The sequence below is a fragment of the Schistocerca nitens genome, chromosome 11 (assembly GCF_023898315.1).
Source record: "Schistocerca nitens isolate TAMUIC-IGC-003100 chromosome 11, iqSchNite1.1, whole genome shotgun sequence".
Lineage (NCBI taxonomy): Eukaryota > Metazoa > Arthropoda > Insecta > Orthoptera > Acrididae > Schistocerca > Schistocerca nitens.
Window position 1 is genome coordinate 149,850,159 of NC_064624.1, and position 22,056 is coordinate 149,872,214.

The 22,056-nt window shown below is 43.7% G+C and overlaps 1 protein-coding gene across 3 annotated transcripts in view; it reads left to right on the forward strand.

Annotated features, from left to right (window-relative positions):
• The window catches only part of LOC126213328 (peroxisomal carnitine O-octanoyltransferase), a 313,022-nt gene that overhangs the window by 235,052 nt on the left and 55,914 nt on the right, over positions 1-22,056 (forward strand). For all 3 annotated transcript variants that reach the window (XM_049941018.1, XM_049941019.1, XM_049941020.1), the window contains one exon: positions 20,834-21,006. In XM_049941018.1, the coding sequence (XP_049796975.1) occupies positions 20,834-21,006 (173 nt within the window). The remainder of the gene's footprint in view (positions 1-20,833; positions 21,007-22,056) is intronic.

Sequence of the window (22,056 nt, forward strand, 5' to 3'; positions counted from 1 at the left end):
AATGTGTGCCCCGACCAGGACTCGAACCCGGGATCTCCTGCTTACGTGGCAGACGCTCTATCCATCTGAGCCACCAAGGACATAGGGGATAGTGCGTGCCAGAGATAAGTCCCTGCAGTTGCACTATCCTCTGTGTCCTCCGTGGCTCAGATGGGTAGAGCGTCTGCCACGTAAGCAGGACATCCCGGGTTCGAGTCCCAGTCAGGGCACACATTTTCAACTGTCCCCGTTGACATATATCAATGCCTGTATGCAGCTAAGGGTATTCATTTCATTGTATTGATTTAATTCCAGTAAGTGGCAGTAAACGGTGTCATCGTTCCTATCCTGACCAACCTATCGGCTTGCTCATTACCACTAATCCCTGAGTGACCAGGGAAACAGAAGTAGATTTCCCCTATTGCCTTCCCCTGACTACACGAGGATTTTGTGGTATTCTGCCACGATCTTTGATCTTATTGCAGAGGCTGCCAGTACTTTCGAGGCTGCTCGGCTGTCTGAATAAACGAAAATGCTGCGACCTCTGTAGCATCTCCGCAAATTCTCCTCGACGCACACGCTGGAACTTTAATTACAGGCACCCTGCAGTTTAGTAACTGAAGATGCTTCAAACAAGTTCTACTGGAATGTGCATCATGAAGCATAAATTGCACTTTAACAAAATGGTTCACAGGCGAATAACTGGATGTCAGTGCCCCGTGGGCACATTATTTTGGCAAGTGGCCACATTTCCATCATCTGGTGCACCAAAGAGATAACTGGCTAGGAGATGATGTGCCAGCTGCACGGTGGCAATGTGGTTGCATACTGAAATATTGTGTCAATTGACTGTGACATCTGGCTGTTCTCCCATGAACTATTTAGTAGTGAATTATGCTGGGAGAAGTTGAAGAATCGCATTTGCATTTACTAAGTTGCTCCTTGTTCTGGTGACGGAATAAGCCGTATATGAGGCCTGTATAAAAAGTATCCGTCCTTTGATTTTCCCGCACAAAATAGAGACGGTAGCACAGCATCACTGTTCACTGTAAAGGAAGAGACCTTTATGCACACGCGTGAATTTTGTCCCCGCCTTCCAGCATGTCAGTCGCTGCCTGTCGGTCATCGAGTGAGGTGGTACACGATGTGTTTGTCGGGTTACTGATTCCCTCGAGGTGGCTGGATGTGTTGAGCAAAGATACTGCATCAAATTTTGTCAAAAGTTCAGTGATTTTCAAAGCAAAGCAATTTATAAGATTCAGCAGGTGTTTGGAGAAGATGTGTGAGTGGTTCAACCGATTCAAAAATGGACGAACATCACTGGAGGGTGACGAGAGTTCTGGCAGGCCCCTAACTGCTCAGAGTGCAGCTGTTGTTGAGAGGGTGCAAAATTTGGTGATGGCAGATCGTCGTTTGACCGTGTAGGACTTTTCCCAAAAAGTTGGAGTGAGTAAAGATTCTGCACATGCAATTTTGCGTGACGATTTGAACACACACCGAGTGCTTGCAAAATTCGTGCACAAGTTGTCGCCGGAACAAAAAGACCTCCATTTTGACGTTGCACAGGAGCATCTGGACACCACCGACATTGATCCTGGGTTTCTGAACACCGTGATGGCTGGAGGTGAGTCACGAGTGTATGGGTATGACCCAGAAACAAAAAGACAGTCATCGCAGTGGAAGCAGCCTGAGTCTCTGAGGCCGAAGAAAGCGCAGCAGGTGTGAAGCAAAATCAGGGTGATGCTGACTGTCTTCTTTGATGTCTGTGGAACTGTGCATCACGAATATCCACCAGAAGGACAAACAGTGACAAAGGCGTACTATCAAAATATACTCCGTGACGCAGTTCGGCGCAAAAGACCGTATGTGTGGACGGTGAAAAACTGGCAACTGCACATGACAGTGCCCCCGCACATTCGTCCCACTTGATCCAAAATTTCTTGGCCAAACATGGAACTACAGCCATTCGCCAACCTCCACACTCTCCAGACATGCCTTATTGCGACTTCTCGTCGTTTCCAACGTTGAAGACGCCACTGAAAGGATCCCATTTTGAGAGTAGAGAGGAGATAATGCGGAACACGGTGACAGAGCTGAACACCATTCCAAAAGAAGAGTTCCAGAGGTGTTTCCGGCAGTGGAAGGATCGGTGGGCTAAGTGTGAGCAAGCACAAGGGGCCTACTTTGAAGGGGATTAGGGTCCCAACCCCATCAGTTATACGAAATATTTTTTCTGGCCAAAGGTCGGATACTTTTTAGACAGGCCTCGTATAATGCCATTACATTGAAACTGAATTTTTGATTGGCTGATGGGTGTAAACCATATGCGTACAACTTGTGGAATGAACATTAGTTTTCTTTATTTTAACACCTTCAGAAAATATTTTGTGATTACAATAATGAAGTTTTGTGCAGCATCTGTTTGCACTGAAAAATAAAGGAAAGGCGTAATATTTCTTTCCGTGCTTGAGGTTGTTTTAAAATCTACAAAAATTTTGCAGACACATTTCTTGAGACAAATCATAGGATCTTAGTCTTGACCACTTTTTATTTTGTATGAACAGATAAATGGTTATGACTTGACAGCATCATCAGATCTGTAAGAGGAAAATAAAAAAAAATTAAGATATTTCAGAGTTTGTGAGACATGCACATAACCTACAAATGACTTTTTTTTTAACTCTCACCATTTACTAAACGTCACTAGACCTTTTCCTTCATCCCTCTTCCTTCCCCTCCAACCCCACTGTCAGGAGGAGGAACCATTGGCTCAAAGAGCTTGCACATTTCATTAATTTTTTATGTTTTCCCTTCTGCCACATCTGGATCAGTCGATTTTTTATCTACCCAATGTATCTATTAAAACAAATATATCTTAATGAAATAGGTAGTTAATGTGTGTAGTCCACATCAAAATATATTGAAAATCACGATTTATTTAACTCAGTTTGCTGCAAAAGGAATGTGATCAGATAGGTGAGTGCAGTAAAGTGCCCAGATATGGGACATGGGAGACGTGCCAGACCCAGAACAAAACTGCACGGCTGATTAATTATTAGGGCTGGTTTGCCTACCAGCCTGTGTGTGATTTTTACATTGTTTCCATGCCCAACTAGGTAAGTACTGGGCTGATATCCACATCCCACCTCAGATACATGCTATGCAAACATTTAAAAAATATTCTCACACTCAAACATGAGATAACTGTACATGCAGGTTGATGGGAGGCACACATTTCGTTCCAGGGGAAGTGGTGCTGTCAGAAAGGACATCCAGGTACCACTACCACCAGCAGTGTCAAATCTGAATTAACATGTCGATCCTGTAGATGGGCGGTGGTCGGCTCACAGGCCGCCCCTGACACGAGTGCCGGAGTGCTTGGCCTTGCTTTGCGTTTTCCCCCACCTCCACAACCTGCCATTTGAGCACGAGGAGGGGGAAGACGGGGAAATGGTGAATGCGCCACATTTAAATGGCACTGCAGTCGCACTGCCCATGACTCGGTTTTATAAAACAAGTTTTCAGTATTAATTAATTATTTTGGTGTGCTGAAGACATAATGTAATTTTTATGTGGTAAAAATTGTCAACATATGCACAGACACGGACAGTTTCAGAGACTTTCGCCCTCGAGCTGCCACATAATCGTGACTTGCTCAGTTTTGTAGTAAAAAAAAGGTTTTCACACAAATGTGTCAATCAAAATATTGTAGCACTTTTGCAACGCCATTATTAAGACCTGGAAAGTCTACCTGAGAAAAGCAATTTTGATATCCTGGACAGTTTCAACATAAAATGATTTGTAAAAAAATGTTTGTAATTAAAACTCAAAGCAATTTGCGGGTTAATCAGTTACATCTGCACGTGCACAGGTGCACTTACAACTGAAATGACCAACTGTCTCATAAAGAGCCTATTTGAAATGAGACTCAAGTTTTCTTTGAACTGTTCAGCAACTATGTCTTCTGAGACGGCGCGTGTGAGTGGGGAAGTAGCTCTGTGTGTGTGTGTGTGTGTGTGTGTGTGTGGGGGGGGGGGGGGGGTCCAGTAATACAATCCAAGTAATAGTTTTAGTCCAATTGTCAAGTATAACTTCTACTCATACGGTATCACAGGAACTATCTACTTCAGTTTCACTACAAGGTAAACTACTTCTGGCAGCAATAAATACTCCACCACCAACTGTATTTAATCTATCCTTTCTGAACACTGTTAGGTCAATTGAAAAAATTTCAGCTGAACTTTCCGGGTTTAGCCAGCTTTCCATACCTATAACTATTTGAACTTCAGTGCTTTCTATTAGGGCTTCGAGCTCTGGTTCTTTCCCAGAACAGCTACGACAATTTACAACTACAGTACCTGTTGTTGCTACAACTATGTTACTGTGTTTTACCTGCTGCCTTTCTGACAGATTCCGTTTCTGTGGTTTCCTGAGACCCTCTAACCTATAAAAAAATAATAATGATAATAAAAAGAAGGTGCCAGTTCCTTCCGCACAGCCCCCGCTACCCGTGTTGCTGCTTCCTGTGTGCAGTAGACTCCTGATCTCTTGTGAGGCCACAATAAATTCTTGAAACCTCACAATTTCTTTAGTGACAGTGACCTTACAGAACAGGACTGTCTGTGTCAGAATGTGTCCCCTTTATACTGCAATTTTCTTCTTAAGTGCGTATCCTTGAAGTCAGAATGTGAAGTCAGCATTTCAGATGATCTAATTTCTGTTCCTGCTTCCGTTTTTCCTTCATAAATTCAACAGTAATGTGACTGAAATAAGAAAAATCATTCCATGCACGCCCCTCGACTTAACCGACTCACTTTGCAGTAATGTACGAAGTCTCCAAACTCTTTGTCCATTTCCGTGAAAAACTGTTGCAACTGAAAGTGGAATAACAGTTGTGACTCCAGATATTTTACTAGTCGTACCACCAATTTCTTCTAGTGCTCTGTGCCTTCAAATTCACCTCGAAGTGCTTGTTGATGTACAGAATAATCAGTCATATCTGTCAAGCATTGTAAGTTTTTCCTCTTTCATTGTCACCTAAAAGTTTAAATTCTTTCTGCACGGTACTGTAATGTCGTTTTGTAGCAAATAAGCAGTACCTGTTACTTATGTGAAGTGAGAATTCTCACCCCTCTTCTTCTGTTATTGCAGTCTTTTTTCAAGGATTGTCACGATAAATCACTAGACTGCCTCCTTTTGTGCAAACAGCCACCGGACCTGTGAATGTCCTTCACACCACGAACAAATAGCAAACAGTAAATGACCCCGGCACCGAGGTTCTGCTGAACTCGAGGAGTTGTGCCGACGGAAAAATGCTACACCGTAACGCTAAATGAAGCGTCGCGCTGTTCCGCGTGCTCCTGAGAAGGCCAAGCAAAACCGAGTGACGGGCCTGGCCTCGGCCAAGCCAGCCTGCGGCCCTCACATGCAGCACACGCGAAGTTTGACGTGCGGTGGCCGGCCCTGTTGTAGAGACTGTGGGCGAGGCTAAGAAGAATGATGTGCACTCTGCACGAGCACTCTTCCCTTTTCTTCTGCTCAGTTCAACATCCACCGGAAGAAGACCAATTGTGACGGTGTGCCGAAAAGTAATCCCTCGAAATTTGTTATCCTGTTCCCATTATCAGTTGAGCTATTACATACCGTGCGTATTATTCGGTTAACTTTCCCACTTTGCTGACACAGGATGCAATCCTCTGCTGCTCGAGGGCTTCAAATTGTAATGTGTAATGTGCCAGTGTGTAATGACTATACAAACATCAAAAAAAGTTTTACATCACCTCCATTCCAAGAGTTCTGGAACCTGTACAGAAAATCGGAATAGAGATCAACATAAACATGATTTCCGCCCTTTTTATTGCTCACGAAAACTGCACATTGCATGATGTCCCACCACACAGCGAGACCTTCAGAGGTGTTGGTCCAGACTGCTGTATACACCGGTACCTCTAATACCCAGTAGCACGTCCTCTTTCATTGATGCATGCCTGTATTCGTCGTGGCGTACTATCCACAAGTTCATCAAGGCACTGTCGGTCCAGATTGTCCCACTCCTCAATGGCAATTTGGCGTAGATCGCTCAGAATGGTTGGTGGGTCACGTCGTCCATAAATAGCCATTTTCAATCTATCCCAGTCATGTTCGATAGGGTTCATATCTGGAGTACATGCTGGCCACTCTAGTCGAGTGATGTCATTATCCTGAAGGAAGTCATTCACAAGACGTGCACGATGTGGGAGCAAATTGTGATCCATGAAGACGAATGGGTAGCCAATATGCAGCCGATATGGTTGCACTGTCGGTCGGAGGATGGCATCCACGTATCGTGCAGCCGTAACGGTGCCTTCCGTGACCACCAGCAGTGTACGTCGCCCCACGTAATGCCACCTCAAAACATCAGGGAACCTCCACCTTGCTGCACAGTGTGTCTAAGGCGTTCAGCCAGACCGGGTTGCCTCCAAATACGTCTCCGACTATTCCGTGGTTCGAGGCATATGTGACACTCATCAGTGAAGAGAATGTGACGTCAATCCTGAGCGATCCATTCGGCATGTTGTTGGGTCCGTCTGTACCACGCTGCACGGTGTTGTGGTTGCAAAGGTGGACCTTGCCATAGACATCAGGTGTGAAGTTGCACATCAAGCAGCCTATTGCGCACAGTTTGAGTCGTAACACGATGTCCTGTGGCTGCACGAAAAGCATTATTCAACGTGGTGGGGTTGCTGTCAGTTTTCATCCACTGCAGTAGTATCCCTTGGGCGGCTTGAATGAAGCTTGTCATCGACAGTTCCTGTCTCTCTGTATCTCCTCTATGTCTCAACAGCATTGCTTTGGTTCAATCCGAGATGCCTGGACACTTGCCTTGTTGAGAGTCCTTCCTGGCATAAAGTAACAGTGCGGACACAATCAAACCACAGTATTGATAGTCCAGGCATGGTTGAAGAAAAGACGAAATGAGCTGTGTACCTCCTTCCTGGTGGAATGACAGGAACTGATCAGCTGTCGGACCCCCTCTGTCTAATAGGCGCTGCTCTTCCGTGGTTGTTTACATCTTTGGGCAGGTTTAGTGACATCTCTGAACAGGCAAAGGGACTGTGTGTGTGATACAGTATCCACAGTCAGTATCTATCTTCAGGAGTTCTGGGAACCAGGGTGATGCAAAAGTTTTTTTTTCATGTGCGTATGTCGGTGCGTGCTGTATTTCAGTTTCAGATTCGAACAGCTTGATTATGCACAGAACACCCTCTCCTCCACTGTGACAATGCCAGACCACACACGAGCTCTGTTACATCTGCTGCAATCTGACGCCTTGGGTTCACAGTCGATGATCGTCCTCGGCACGGTCATGACTCAGACCCGTCTCATTTTCATCTGTTTCCAAAACTTAAAGAACACCTTCGAGAACGTCACTTTGAAACTGGTGAAGTGGTGCAAGCAGAAGTGAGGCTGTGATTCCATCAACAAAGTGAAACATTCTACTGTGGCACTATCCATTTGAATCCACTCTGTGAGTTCAGCTTCAGATACGTTTTCCAAAGAATTGTTGTTGCCTATACTTCTTAGTACATCCGAAACTTCAGACACTGATTCAGGATGTTTTTCATCCTCAAAAGTCTGTGGTGTTGAATAAAATGTAGTATTTGCAGTTGGCTTAAATTTTGTCCAGGTCTGTTGTAAAGCAGCTTTTTGTGCTTGAGCTCAAGACAATGCAACAGCATAGACAGAATCTTGTACATAAATCTTTTTTTTTTTTTTTTTTTTAAGTCAGTTACATCACATCGGCATTTAACAGGCTATGAAAAAAGAGCTCTGGATTACCTCTTTATCAATTTGTTAAATCAGTAAGTAACATTTTGTGGGAGAAGGGTACCAAATATCTTTTCAGAAACTAACTCAACTAGTGGCAGATGTGCTTTACAGTCGTCCAAAGGAAAGATGGTTTCCCGTCGTCTGGTAGAGGAAAATCTTTGAGGCTTTCTTTGACTTAAGGCACAAAATGATGAAAGAATCAGATTTTTAAAAGAGTGGTGCTCATCCATGCGCTTTTTTTATACATAAAAAAAGAAACCTTTAGCCACCTTTCCACCTCCCCCACCTGTAGTAGATGTTGGTAACCACTGCCACAGTAGGCCTGTTTCATTGGAATTGTAAATCTGAATCAGCTCATACAATATTATATGCATTTATTTCTTGAAACTTGTGTTTGAATTTTGCTGCTGAGTCTCAGTGTGATGGTGTTTCTCCTGTTCATCAAGTATTTGAATTCCATGGCAGAACTTAAAGTTTCTGAGCTAACCATTAAAATAACTGCTTTCGCTTTCTGCAACACCTAAATCTTGTCTAAATTTCTTTGTCTTTTCAATACCTATTGGCCCTGTTACCAGCTTTCCTTTGGAGCATACTGCTCTGAATCATTTGTACTATTTGCTATCTGATTGTTTAAGTTTTTTAAATGTTTGTTCGAAGGCAATGTTTCAGTTGCTACTGATTCAGAAGCAAATTTCATTGCTTCATATTTCTGTGTTTTTTATCTCATAACTGGTTGAGGAACCAATATTAAATTCAATCATCAAAATATTTCTAATATCACCTCTCTCCATGTGATTGATGATTTCCAGTTTTGAGTTGATGGTCAGAGTTACATGCCTACTTTTCTCTCCTAGTTCAGAACTTAAAGATTTTTGTTTTGTAGACATAGTCACTTCTTAAATGTCAGTGAAACTTCCACAGGTCACTTTCACATTTATGTTCCCTACTGTAATACGCTATTTACAATTTGTACAGAAACCAGATGGCAGTTCCAAGAGTCAGGGGCAGAAAAGGGAAGCAGGTTGAGAAGGGAGTGAGACAGGGTTGTAACCTATCTCCAATGTTATTCAATCTGTATATTGAGCAAGCAGTGAAGGAAACAAAAGAAAATTTCGGAGTAGATATTAAAATCCACGGAGAAGAAATAAAAACTTTGAGGTTCGCCGATGACATTGTAATTCTGTCAAAGACAGCAAAGGACGTGGAAAAGCAGTTGAACGGAATGGACAGTGTCTTGAAAGGAGGATATAAGATGAACGCCAACAGAAGCAAAACGAGGATAATGGAATGTAGTCGAATTAAGTTGGGTGATGCTGAGGGAATTAGATTAGGAAATGAGACACTTAAAGTAGTAAAGGAGTTTTGCTATTTGGGGAGCAAGATAACTGATGATGGTCGAAGTAGAGAGGATATAAAATGTAGACTGGCAATGGCAAGGAAAGCGTTTCTGAAGAAGAGGAATTTGTTAACATCGAGTAAGATTTAAGTGTCAGACAGTCTTTTCTGAAAGTATCTGTACAGAGTGTAGCCATGTATGGAAGTGAAACATGGACGATAAATACTTTAGATAAGAAGAGAATAGAAACTTTCGAAATGTGGTGCTACAGAAGAATGCTGAAGATTAGATTGGTAGATCACATAGCTAATGAGGAGATACTGAATAGAAACTGAATAGAATTGGGGAAAAGAGAAAATTTGTGGCACAACTTGACTGGATGAAGGTATCGATTCTGAGGCATCAAGGGATCATCAATTTAGTATTGGAGGGCAGCGTGGAGGGTAAAAATCGTAAAGGGAGACCAAGAGATGAATACACTAAACAGATTCAGAAGGATGTAGGTTGCAGTAGGTACTGGGAGATGAAGAAGCTTGCACAGGATAGAGTAGCATGGAGAGCTGCATCAAACCAGTCTCAGGACTGAAAACCACAAGAACAACAACTGCTACTACTACTACTACTACTACTACTGTAATACAAATCCTGGTTCACAAGGAAAGAATGTTGAAAACCCATTGCAATCAAAACAGTGAACTGAACTTGTGTGTGATCTCTGAGATCAACTGAGTAAAGTCAGAATGTTTCCAATTGATTCCAAATACTGCCGATTGCATCTAAGAGTGGTAGACCTATAGTGGACACTTCCGAGTTACTCTGAACGTGGATGGTACCGGGCCATTCCGTGTTCTTGACCGTTGGTAGCCGGACTAATGGAAGTCTATTGCATGTAGACATGGAGACTAAAAATGTATAATCTTAGTAATGTTTGTTTTCTTTTAAAAAAACTTGAAGAATTTTCACACACAAAAAAAAAAAATGGTGGCACTCTTTCAGCACACCCTCATACAATAGCATCTACCACTTTCCATTTTTATTTTAAGACAGCATAACATGGGACAGCAACAGAGATAAAATTACTTAAGTGAGTGCCTTGTCATTAGTAATGGATATCCGACAAGAAAAATAAACATGAAAAGGTGACATAATGCTATGACAGCTAACAGAAGTAGGTATGTCACAGCCACGGTGGCTGAAATATATTACAGTGATCAGACAACAGACTGTTCTTAGATACAAAAGCAGCAGGAATTACAGGATTTGTGTCAAACAGTGACAAGATGTATCAGCATCATTGCTAAAAACCAGCTGTGCCAAAGCTGTAGGGAGCAAGAAAGCATCAGACTCGCACATAAGACAATAAGCCAGTGGGTCAAAGTTTCTGGCCAGCTTGTAATTGGTGTCATTTTATACCTGAGAATTTCCTGTTGTCTGCCAGTAATTGGTTGTTTGCAATAAAGTAAAGTACACCTATTGAGTGAGTAACGATTTTCTTCAGAAATTGCTTTTTATAGGCAACTACTACAGAGTCACACAACTTTGGAGGCAATATACATTAGTGACAGAATTCCTGTTCTTTACGTTTGAATACTCTCTGTATTTACTGAGTGTTTCAAAAATGGATGGCATAATTTCATTTTTAGTCCTGCAGGTAGTTAGTGTGAAAGAAGGTACTAACACAGCAGCTAATTCCGAGGTGAAGGGTAAACCGAGTGTCGTGTTGTGTGTTCGACATGTACCCAGATCTGTAGTAGGAAGAAGTGGTCTACACATACAATAAGGCACGTGGCAGTGATGCGCTCGGTCTGCGTTTGTACCGAGAGGGGTACCCACAGTTAACTTGTCCAGATTGGAAGACATTTGAAGCCACCATTGCCATCTGTTTGTTCATGGAAAGTTTACCGTATTTACTCACATCTAAGCCGCACCTGAAAAATGAGACTCGAAATCAAGGAAAAAAAATTTCCCGAATCTAAGCCGCACCTGAAATTTGAGACTCGAAATTCAAGGGGAGAGAAGAGGTTTAGGCCGCACCTCCAAATCGAAACAAAGTTGGTCCATTGTACACCCCTGGAAATGGAAAAAAGAACACATTGACACCGGTGTGTCAGACCCACCATACTTGCTCCGGACACTGCGAGAGGGCTGTACAAGCAATGATCACACGCACGGCACAGCGGACACACCAGGAACCGCGGTGTTGGCCGTCGAATGGCGCTAGCTGCGCAGCATTTGTGCACCGCCGCCGTCAGTGTCAGCCAGTTTGCCGTGGCATACGGAGCTCCATCGCAGTCTTTAACACTGGTAGCATGCCGTGGCAGCGTGGACGTGAACCGTATGTGCAGTTGACGGACTTTGAGCGAGGGCGTATAGTGGGCATGCGGGAGGCCGGGTGGACGTACCGCCGAATTGCTCAACACGTGGGGCGTGAGGTCTCCACAGTACATCGATGTTGTCGCCAGTGGTCGGCGGAAGGTGTACGTGCCCGTCGACCTGGGACCGGACCGCAGCGACGCACGGATGCACGCCAAGACCGTAGGATCCTACGCAGTGCCGTAGGGGACCGCACCGCCACTTCCCAGCAAATTAGGGACACTGTTGCTCCTGGGGTATCGGCGAGGACCATTCGCAACCGTCTCCATGAAGCTGGGCTACGGTCCCGCACACCGTTAGGCCGTCTTCCGCTCACGCCCCAACATCGTGCAGCCCGCCTCCAGTGGTGTCGCGACAGGCGTGAATGGAGGGACGAATGGAGACGTGTCGTCTTCTGCGATGAGAGTCGCTTCTGCCTTGGTGCCAATGATGGTCGTATGCGTGTTTGGCGCCGTGCAGGTGAGCGCCACAATCAGCACTGCATACGACCGAGGCACACAGGGCCAACACCCGGCATCATGGTGTGGGGAGCGATCTCCTACACTGGCCGTACACCACTGGTGATCGTCGAGGGGACACTGAATAGTGCACGGTACATCCAAACCGTCATCGAACCCATCGTTCTACCATTCCTAGACCGGCAAGGGAACTTGCTGTTCCAACAGGACAATGCACGTCCGCATGTATCCCGTGCCACCCAACGTGCTCTAGAAGGTGTAAGTCAACTACCCTGGCCAGCAAGATCTCCGGATCTGTCCCCCATTGAGCATGTTTGGGACTGGATGAAGAGTCGTCTCACGCGGTCTGCACGTCCAGCACGAACGCTGGTCCAACTGAGGCGCCAGGTGGAAATGGCATGGCAAGCCGTTCCACAGGACTACATCCAGCATCTCTACGATCGTCTCCATGGGAGAATAGCAGCCTGCATTGCTGCGAAAGGTGGATATACACTGTACTAGTGCCGACATTGTGCATGCTCTGTTGCCTGTGTCTATGTGCCTGTGGTTCTGTCAGTGTGATCATGTGATGTATCTGACCCCAGGAATGTGTCAATAAAGTTTCCCCTTCCTGGGACAATGAATTCACGGTGTTCTTATTTCAATTTCCAGGAGTGTAATATGAGACACAATTTAGGTCGAATGAATGACGATACAGCTACAGCAGTTTGGTTCGAGTCGTAAGCTTAGCAGTTAAGCTTTACCAGGTAGCCATTGCTATGCGTCAGGTGCTCCGTCCGTATTTATACGGGTACCCGTCCTTTTTCACGTGCTTCATCTGGTTTGAATTGATTGCTTATTTTGCTTCGATCTGATAAGTGCCGTTTTCTGTGTTATAGGTGTTTGCGTCACTCTAAGCTGAAAATGCATTACTGTACTGTGTCATGCATTGTTTGTAGCATTCTGATAGTGCGTGTTTACGGCCTGTCACCGCTCGCGGCATGACTTGCTTTTGTGCGCGCTACCGCCGCTTAAAAAAAAGAGGAATCGTCTCATTAGCGAAACAATAGCAAGAGACTGCTATTTGTTGTTATTTACACTGCTGCTTTCTTTGATAATGATCAACAAGAACCAAATAATAGACTGCGTATGATAGAAGATGTTCTGAACGTGAGTTTAGCGAAAATTTTTCTCCATTTGCAAATCTTTGCGGCCGCTTCTTTAGTACATCAAATTCTGCACAGAAATTAGTCATCTTACATTTAAAATCTAGTCAGTTGCCGTGCTTCATTTCTGACTATCACTATTAGGCATAAGAATAATACGAATATAAACATGACACGATACGTATATTCTTCCGCGTTTGCTGTTGTCTCACTCTAGTTTCGTAGTTTATTAGGCAGACAGGATTTAAATGAGATAGCAGCAAACATGAAAGAATACATGGCAAAATGTTTATATTCGTATTATTCTTATGGTGAAGAGAATAGTGCATGTGATTCACATTTCATCAGGTTTCTATTAGCAACCATCTCTTGTCACAGATAGGAAAAATTTCAGAACGTAGAGTTGGCCATATTGACAAACATCCCAAACAGTCTTGCCAGTCGGATTTTCGTAGTACATTGAAATTCTGCTACATTCGAAGATGAACAATACGGAGTTTGTATTTACTTCGTTGGATAATGTATGAAAATGCAGTGGTCGAAACTCGGGGCGGAGAAAAAAAGCTCGTCTTCCACCTTTTCTTAAAAAAAAAAAAAAAAAAAATATTTACTGACGCAGAGGTTTTGGCGCCAGTATTTATCTTTGTGCCTACAAACCATGCTTGTGTAGCGCTACATATATTCGACAGCAGAAGTTCGTTGTGGCGGCACCTACCGACATTTTTCAGAACTCCCGCTTGCTTTGCACTCGATTCTAAGCCGCAGGCGGTTTTTTGGATTACAAAAACCGGAAAAAAAGTGCGGCTTAGATTCGAGTAAATACGGTACATTTCATCAATTGAAGAGAGAGTGACAGAGATGTAAAGCTTCTGATGTGATTCTGGAATATGTGCACACAACTACTTGCCCCCGTACATGGAGGTTAGAGTTGCAAGTGAATGTTCCTCGTGCTACTGTCTGGAGACTGCTGTGAGAGCAACAGAGGTATCCTATCATTTGTGACTTGTAGAGGCTCTGGGACCAGCATGCTACCTTGCACAAGCCGTGTTCTGTCGGTGGTTCTTGCAGCAGTAAGCTACAAATCCCAACTTTCCTACCTCAGCTCAAACATAACAAGGTATCTTGTATCCTCAATCCCGACCAGCAGTTCATGACATACTGAGAGCTTTGGATCAAGGCAACCAGGTAGAGGCAATGTTTCTTGATCCCTGGAAAACATTTGACTAAGTACTGCACCTATGCTTATTGTCAAAAGTATGATCATATGGGGCATCGAGTGAAATTTGTGATTGGATTGAGGACTCTTTGATAGAAACGTCACAGCATGTTATCTCGGGTGGAGAGTCATCATCAGATGTAGAAGTAACTTCGGGTGTGGCCCAGGGAAGTGTGTTGGGACCCTTGCTGTTCATGTTGTATATTTAGGACCTTGCAGAGAATGTCAATAGTAACCTCAGGCTTTTTGCAAATAATGCAGTTATCTATAACAAAGTACTGTCTGAAGCTGCTTGATTATTCAGGGGGATCTTTTTTAAGATTTCAAAGTAGTACAGAGATTGGCAACTTGATCTGTATTTTCAGAAACATGAAATTTTGCCCTTCACAAAATGGAAAATGTAGTATCCTATCAATATACCGTATTTACTCAAATGTAAGCCGCACTCGAATCTAAGCCGCACCTGAAAAATGAGACTCGAAATAAAGGAAAAAAAAATTTCTCGAATCTAAGCCGCACCTGAAATTTGAGACTCGAAATTCAAGGGGAGAGAAAAGTTTTAGGCCGCACCTCCAAATCGAAACAAAGTTGGTCCATTGTAATATGAGACACAATTTAGGTCGAATGAAAGACGATACAGCTACAGTAGTTTGGTTCGAGTCGTAAGCTTAGCAGTTAAGCTTTACCAGGTAGCCATTGCTATGCGTCAGGCGCTCCGTCCGTATTTATACGGGTACCCGTCCTTTTTCACGTGCTTCGTCTGGTTTGAATCGATTGCTTATTTTGCTTTGATCTGATAAGTGCCGTTTTCTTTGTTATAGGTGTTTGCGTCACTCTAAGCTGAAAATGCATTACTGTACTGTGTCATGCATTGTTTGTCACATTTTGATAGTGCGTGTTTACGGCCTGTCACCGCTCGCGGTATGACTTGCTTTTGTGCGCGCTACCGCCGCTTAAAAAAAAGAGGAATCGTCTCATTAGCGAAACAATAGCAAGAGACTGCTATTTGTTGTTATTTACACTGCTGCTTTCTTTGATAATGATCAACAAGAACCAAATAATAGACTGCGTATGATAGAAGATGTTCTGAACGAGAGTTTAGCGAAAAATTTTCTCCGTTTGAAAATCTTTGCAGACGCCTCTTTTAGTACATTACATTCTGCACGGAAATTAGAGTCATCTTAGATTTAAAAATCTAGTCAATTGCCGTGCTTCATTTATGACTTTATCACTATTAAGCATAAGAATAATACGAATATAAACATGACACGATATGTATAATCTTCCGCATTTGCTGTTGCCTCACTCTAGTTTCGTAGTTTATTAGGCAGACAGGATTTAAATGAGATAGCTGCAAACACGAAAGAATACATGACAAAATGTTTATATTCGTATTATTCTTATGGTGAAGAGAATACTGCATGTGATTCACAATTCATAAAAGTTCCTATTAGCAACCATCTCTTCTCACAGGTAGGAAAAAACTGAGAACGTAGAGTTTCCCATATTGACAAACATCCCAAACAGTCTTGCCAGTCGGATTTTCGTAGTACATTGAAATTCTGCTACATTTGAAGATGAACAATACGGAATTTGTATTTACTTCGTTGGATAATGTATGAAAATGCAGTGGTCGAAACTCGGGGCGGAGAAAAAAAAAGCTCGTCTTCTACCTTTTTTTAAATTTATTTACTGCTGCAGAGGTTTTGGCGCCAGTATTTATCTTTGTGCCCACAAAGCATGCTTGTGTAGAGCTACATATATTCGACGGCAGAAGTTAGTTGTTGAGGCACCTACCAACATTTTTCAGAACTTCCGCTTGCTTTGCACTCGATTCTAAGCCGCAGGCAGTTTTTTGGATTACAAAAACCGGAAAAAAAGTGCGGCTTAGATCCGAGTAAATACGGTAATGTCACTGAGGCACTGTTGGAATCAGCTAACTCATACAAATACCTGGGTGTAACACTTTGTAGGTATATGAAATGGAATGATCACGCAGTTTCAGTCATGGGTAAAGCCGTTGGTAGACTTAAGTTCATTGGTAGAAGGTAGACTTAAGGTCATCGGTAGAATGCTGGGAAGTGCAATCAGTCCACAAAAGGGATCGCTTACAAATCACTAGTGCGACTGGTTCTGGAGTGTTGTTCAAGTGTGGGGACCCTGTACCAAATAGGACTGACAGAGGATATAGCATGTATACAGAGAAGGGCACCACAAATAGTCACAGGTTTGTGTAGTCTGTGGGAGAGTGTTTTGGAGATACTGGAAAAACTGAACTAGAAAACTGATGAAGGCGGACATAAACTAGCCTGAGAAAGTCTACTAACAAAGTTTCAAGAAATGGCTTTAAATGATTACTCCAGGGTACAACCCCCTACAAATCCCTCACATAGGGATAAGGAGGATAAGGTTAGAATAATTACTGCACACATTGAGGTATTCATCTATCATTCTTCCCACACTCCATACTGGAATGGGACAGGAAGAAACCTTAATAACTGGTATGGTGGGACGTATCCTCTGCCATGCACCTCATGGTACTTTGCAGAGTGTAGATGTAGATGTAGACGTAGACGTAGATGGACACATGGAGACCACTCATGTAGTTGTTGCATCTCATCACCAACTGCAGTTCTCACTCAGCATGTGGACCAGTATCATTGAGGATCGGTTAGCTGGATACCGTGTACTTGTAAACAGGATTACGGTGCAGTCATACAAAAACTTCCTGGAAAACACCACACCTCATCTTTCTGGAGACACTCCAGCGATCATTCGTCAACGAGCCTACTTATCGCACGGCGGTGCTCCTGCTCACATCGACCGTACGGGTCACCGGTACTCGCATCAAATATTTCCCGATTGACGGAAACAGCAGAGGTGGCTCCAATTGCTTGACCTCCACATTCACCTGATTTGAACCCTATCGATTTCCACTCGTGGGTCTGTTTAAAATCATCACTGGATTTGTCTCCAGAGCCTGACACAGAAACCTTTCAGAATTGCATTGTGGCAGGTTTTGAGGAAAAATACACAGCACTCCTGGGATTCATGATTGTGTTCGTGGTGCAGTAAGGCACTGGTTTAAAGTTTGTACTCAAACACGAGGTGGACATTTGGAAGTCTTTTGTAAAAGGAATTACCTTTGAGGGAAAAAAAAAGTTTCTGGTGAATATCACTATTGTGAAGGCCATGTCTTGGACATTACCAGACACATGTGATAATGGACTTTTTATATTATTTACATATGGGGAACACATACCTGAAATGATAGCCTCTATTTTTCAAATTGTGGTGTATTGTAGCAAGTCCATTTCAGGAGGAGGTCAAGCAGATACAACAACAACAACAACAACAACAACAACAACACACACACACACACACACACACACACAAAATTGTTGATAATATATTAAAACTTGAGCATGGGAAATACTTAACTTTGGAAACAATTAGTGCTAAATCTACAGAGCAAGATCCATTTCGCCAATTTTTTTTAAATTAAGGAAACTACAAAAAACCAACAGTAACACACTCTTCAAAACCAAAAAAACAATAAGCATCTCTTCTGTGGATCAAGCAAATAACAAATAATTCCTATAATCAGTGCTCCCTTTGACTCTACACCCGAATAACTGTTCCACGCCAAAGTCAGCTGTTAGCAGCTGTTAGATAGCCTAACATGACAGAAGCGACGTATCTTAATTGTTGCGGGAGGGTGGACGGTGGAGGTGGCATACCGGTGGACGGGTCAATCTTCTTCGCACTCGGCGAGTTGAGAACTGCCCGCCGAGTGGCTGGGTGACGGCTTATCCAGCCCCAGGCAGAATGGTATTTCTGGGACTATTCACACACGTGTGATCGCCAGGAAATAGTCTGTCGATCGTCGCACCTGTTCCCTGCGCTGTCGGTCGGTGCCCTCTGATGGACGTTGGCTGCAGGTACGTGTTTGTTGTCAACCGTACACTCACTTCTAAACACTCTTACATCGGCCAGTCTTCGCAGCAGAGTTGGCGACCCGCATTGCTGGTCTGTCTGCAGTATTGCCACTGCAGTAGGCTTCTGCAGTGACTGCAGCAATTAGTGTTCCCACAGCCAACGTGTATGTGGTGCTTTCACTGACACTTGTAACGCTTAGCACTTTGTTCATTACAGAAGGATAGTTTCACACCAGAGTACAGCAAAACAACACTGTGTTCGGACATGTGTAACTTTCTCGCTGCAGCGGTGTAAGGAGACACTTTGGGGGTGTGTTTATTCCGACATCTCCAATTTGATACTGCATTTAGTAACGACTGTCTTTACTTGTTGTGCAATATTAACTTTTTCACAAAATTTCATTCTGCACATGACATCACAGAAACCTTTTATATTAAAATGATTAATTGAAAATCTCATATAAAGATGTGAAACAAATACTAACAAAGTGATAGAGGGGCTGGCCAGTACTTAGTTCAGCTCAGTACAGTCCATAGATACACAAAACAGAACAGAACATTTATGTTCCTTGCTTTCGGAATTTTGTTTCTTCATCAGGGATGAAAGAGGGGGAAAAAAGGGAGAAGGGAAAGTTGATTCAGTTACTCACAACCCAGGTTATGAAGCAGCAGGGAAAGGTGAACAGGGAGGGTAGCAAGGATGGAGGCATGGTTGTCAGAGGGAAGCCAAAGATATTCTAGTGTAAGTACTGTGCCAGCTTCAAACCAAAGAGGATGCATACAGAAGAAAAGAGGTATATAGTAATAAAATACACACATCTATATAGGATGAAAAGATGTGTGAGTGGCTAAAGAGGAAAGGGGAAAAGGAGAAGACTGAAGAGTAAATGGGAGTGAGGTCGGTTAACGTAGGTTCAGTCCAGGGGGATGGCAGGATGAAAGGATGTGTCGGTGTGCAAGTTTCCATCTCCGCAGTTCCGAGGGACTGGTGTTGGGTGGGAGAAGCCAAATGGCACGTACGTTGTAGCAGGTTCCCAGGCCCCTAGAATTATGCTGGACGGCATGCTCTGCTACTGGGTATTGGACATCTAGGCGGACAGTTCGCCTGTGCCCATTCGTGCACTCGGCCAGTTTAGTTGTTGTCATACCGATGTAAAAGGCTGTGCAGTGCAGGCATGTCGGCTGATAAATGACATGTGTTGTTTCACATGTGGCCCTGCCTTGAATTGTGTGTGTTTTACCAGTAGCGGAACTGGAGTAGGTGGTTGGAGGGGAGGGGGGGGGGGATGCGTGGGTCAGGTTTTGCAGCGGGGTCGGTTACAGGGGTAGGAACCACTGGGTAGAGAAGGTGGTCTGGGAGACATTCTATTGAGACACAGTGGTGGCTGAAGGAGACAGAAATGAGTTTGTGAGTAAATAAGCAATCTTTATGGAAGGAGTTTTCCCTTTCTTGCTGTTATTGTAATGTTCTGCCAAGCAGCAACAGACAGTTCACTAGATTTCAATATAAAATGACACTATTTTGTTTGGCTAGCACATAATGTTATAAAAAAATCACCATTTTCACTTACAGGGTGTATACGACCCGGGACAACTGGGAGATCCGGGAAAAATGCGGGCATTTTTTCATCCGGGAGAAGACCGGGAAAAACCCGGGAATTGTTTAGAATTCCGGGAATTTTTCATTGTTTCAGTTTTCAGTTAAATTTTTGTGATTTTGACTGCTAAGAACCATGACTCTAACAAAGGATATTACTGTATCCTGCAGAATAATACTGCAGCAACAAAACATGAACTAGAGAAAAAAAAGAAATTAAATAAAACTTAAGTTGCAAAGGAAATGTGTCGTATACAACAACAAAACAATGCTGATACAAGCGTCTGCCAACACCAAAGTGTGCCAAAGGCTTTAGGAAAACGAATGCTTCATAACAAATTGCCTCCGATGAGCGTGATGCGACAACTGTTTAAATTAGATTCGTTTGAGCAGTTGGGGGCGGGCTCTTGCGCACGCACAGTTGACCTCTCGTGCCACAGCTGCTCACGCTACCCATGGAACCATGGCGCTTCTGAGCTCACACTATCTTTGATGTTGCCTATCTTGCGCATGGACTACTCAGTTTGTATATTTTGCTAATTTTTCTCATAGTTCCACACCATGTCTTCCTGTTTTCTCGATTGACCTGTGTTCAGTTTTTCAAGGCCTATCCACTGTGCCGACTTATAACTAAATCTGAGGGGGGTGCGATGGGGAGGTTCCCTTGTCAGTACAGCTTTAGATAGCGGAGCTCAGCGCGTACTCGCCAGTACTACTACAGTGGCACTCACCTGAAGATGGCCAGAAGACTGCACCGAAATATAGTGGCAGGACGTTACTGATATCCGGCAGTTCTCCTGTGTTTTTATGGAAAATGACAATATTTTGTTTGACAAGCACATAATGTTATAAAAAAATCACAGTTTTCACTTAATTTGCTCAGTTGTTATCAAAACAGAAATTTTCTGGTCTGCGACATTTAACCATACGGCAAACCCGGCAGCAGCCTCTGTTCTAGTTGTTATTTTTTTCTCCTCTCCAGAATGCGGAGCGCGAGCACCTGCTGAGGAAGGCAGTGGCGAGGCATGACCGGCTGATGGCGGAGGCGCGCGACAACGCCGGCTGCGACCGCCACCTGTTCGGGCTGTACTGCGTGGCTGCGGAGTCCGGTCGGCCGGTGCCTGCTCTCTACTCGCACCCCGCATACTCGCGCAGGTGAGTCCGTCTGCGCATGCATACAATGCAGCCTGTCACAGGCATGTACATCTGACAGTAGGATGGCAATAAATAAATAAAACTAAATATCATGGTATATTTTCAAAGGGTACAGAGCATGAATATGCAGGGTGTTACAAAAAGGTACAGCCAAACCTTCAGGAAACATTCCTCACACACAAATAAAGAAAAGATGTTATGTGGACATGTGTGCAGAAATGCTTAATTTCTAAGTTAGAGCACATTTTAGTTTGGACCCCATGTTCTTCCACCTACGCTCAATGGAGCACGTTATCATGATTTCATACGGGGTACTCTAACTGTGCTGCTAGAACATGTGCCTTTATAAGTACGACACAACATGTGGTTCATGCACGATGGAGCTCCTACACATTTCAGTCGAAGTGTTTGTACGCTTCTCAACAACAGATTCGGTGACCGATGGATTGGTAGAGGCGGCCCAATTCCATGGCCTCCACGCTCTCCTGACCTCAACCGTCTTGACTTTCATTTATGGGGGCATTTGAAAGTTCTCGTCTACGCAACCCCGGTACGAAATGTAGAGACTCTTCGAGCTCGTATTATGGACGGCTGTGATACAATACGCCATTCTCCACAGCTGCATCAGCGCATCAGGGATTCCATGCGACGGAGGGTGGATGAATTTATCCTCGCTAACGGAGGACATTTTGACCATTTCCTGTAACAAAGTGTTTGAAGTCACGCTGGTACTTTCTGTGTCTGTGTGTTTCCATTCCATGATTAATGTGATTTGAAGAGAAGTAATAAAATGAGCTCTAACATGGAAAGTAAGCGTTTCCGGACACATGTCCATATAACATATGTTCTTTCTTTGTGTGTGAGGAATGTTTCCTGAAAGTTTGGCCGTACCTTTTTGTAACACCCTGTATTTAGCCACACTATTCTCATGTTAAGAAGAATTAGTGTGCCACATAGGGACACAATTCCCCAAGAATTTCTGCAGCCGAACTGCAAGAATTTGTGAAAAAATTGTACCTATGGGCCCTCAAACCAGGGGCGGATCCAGGT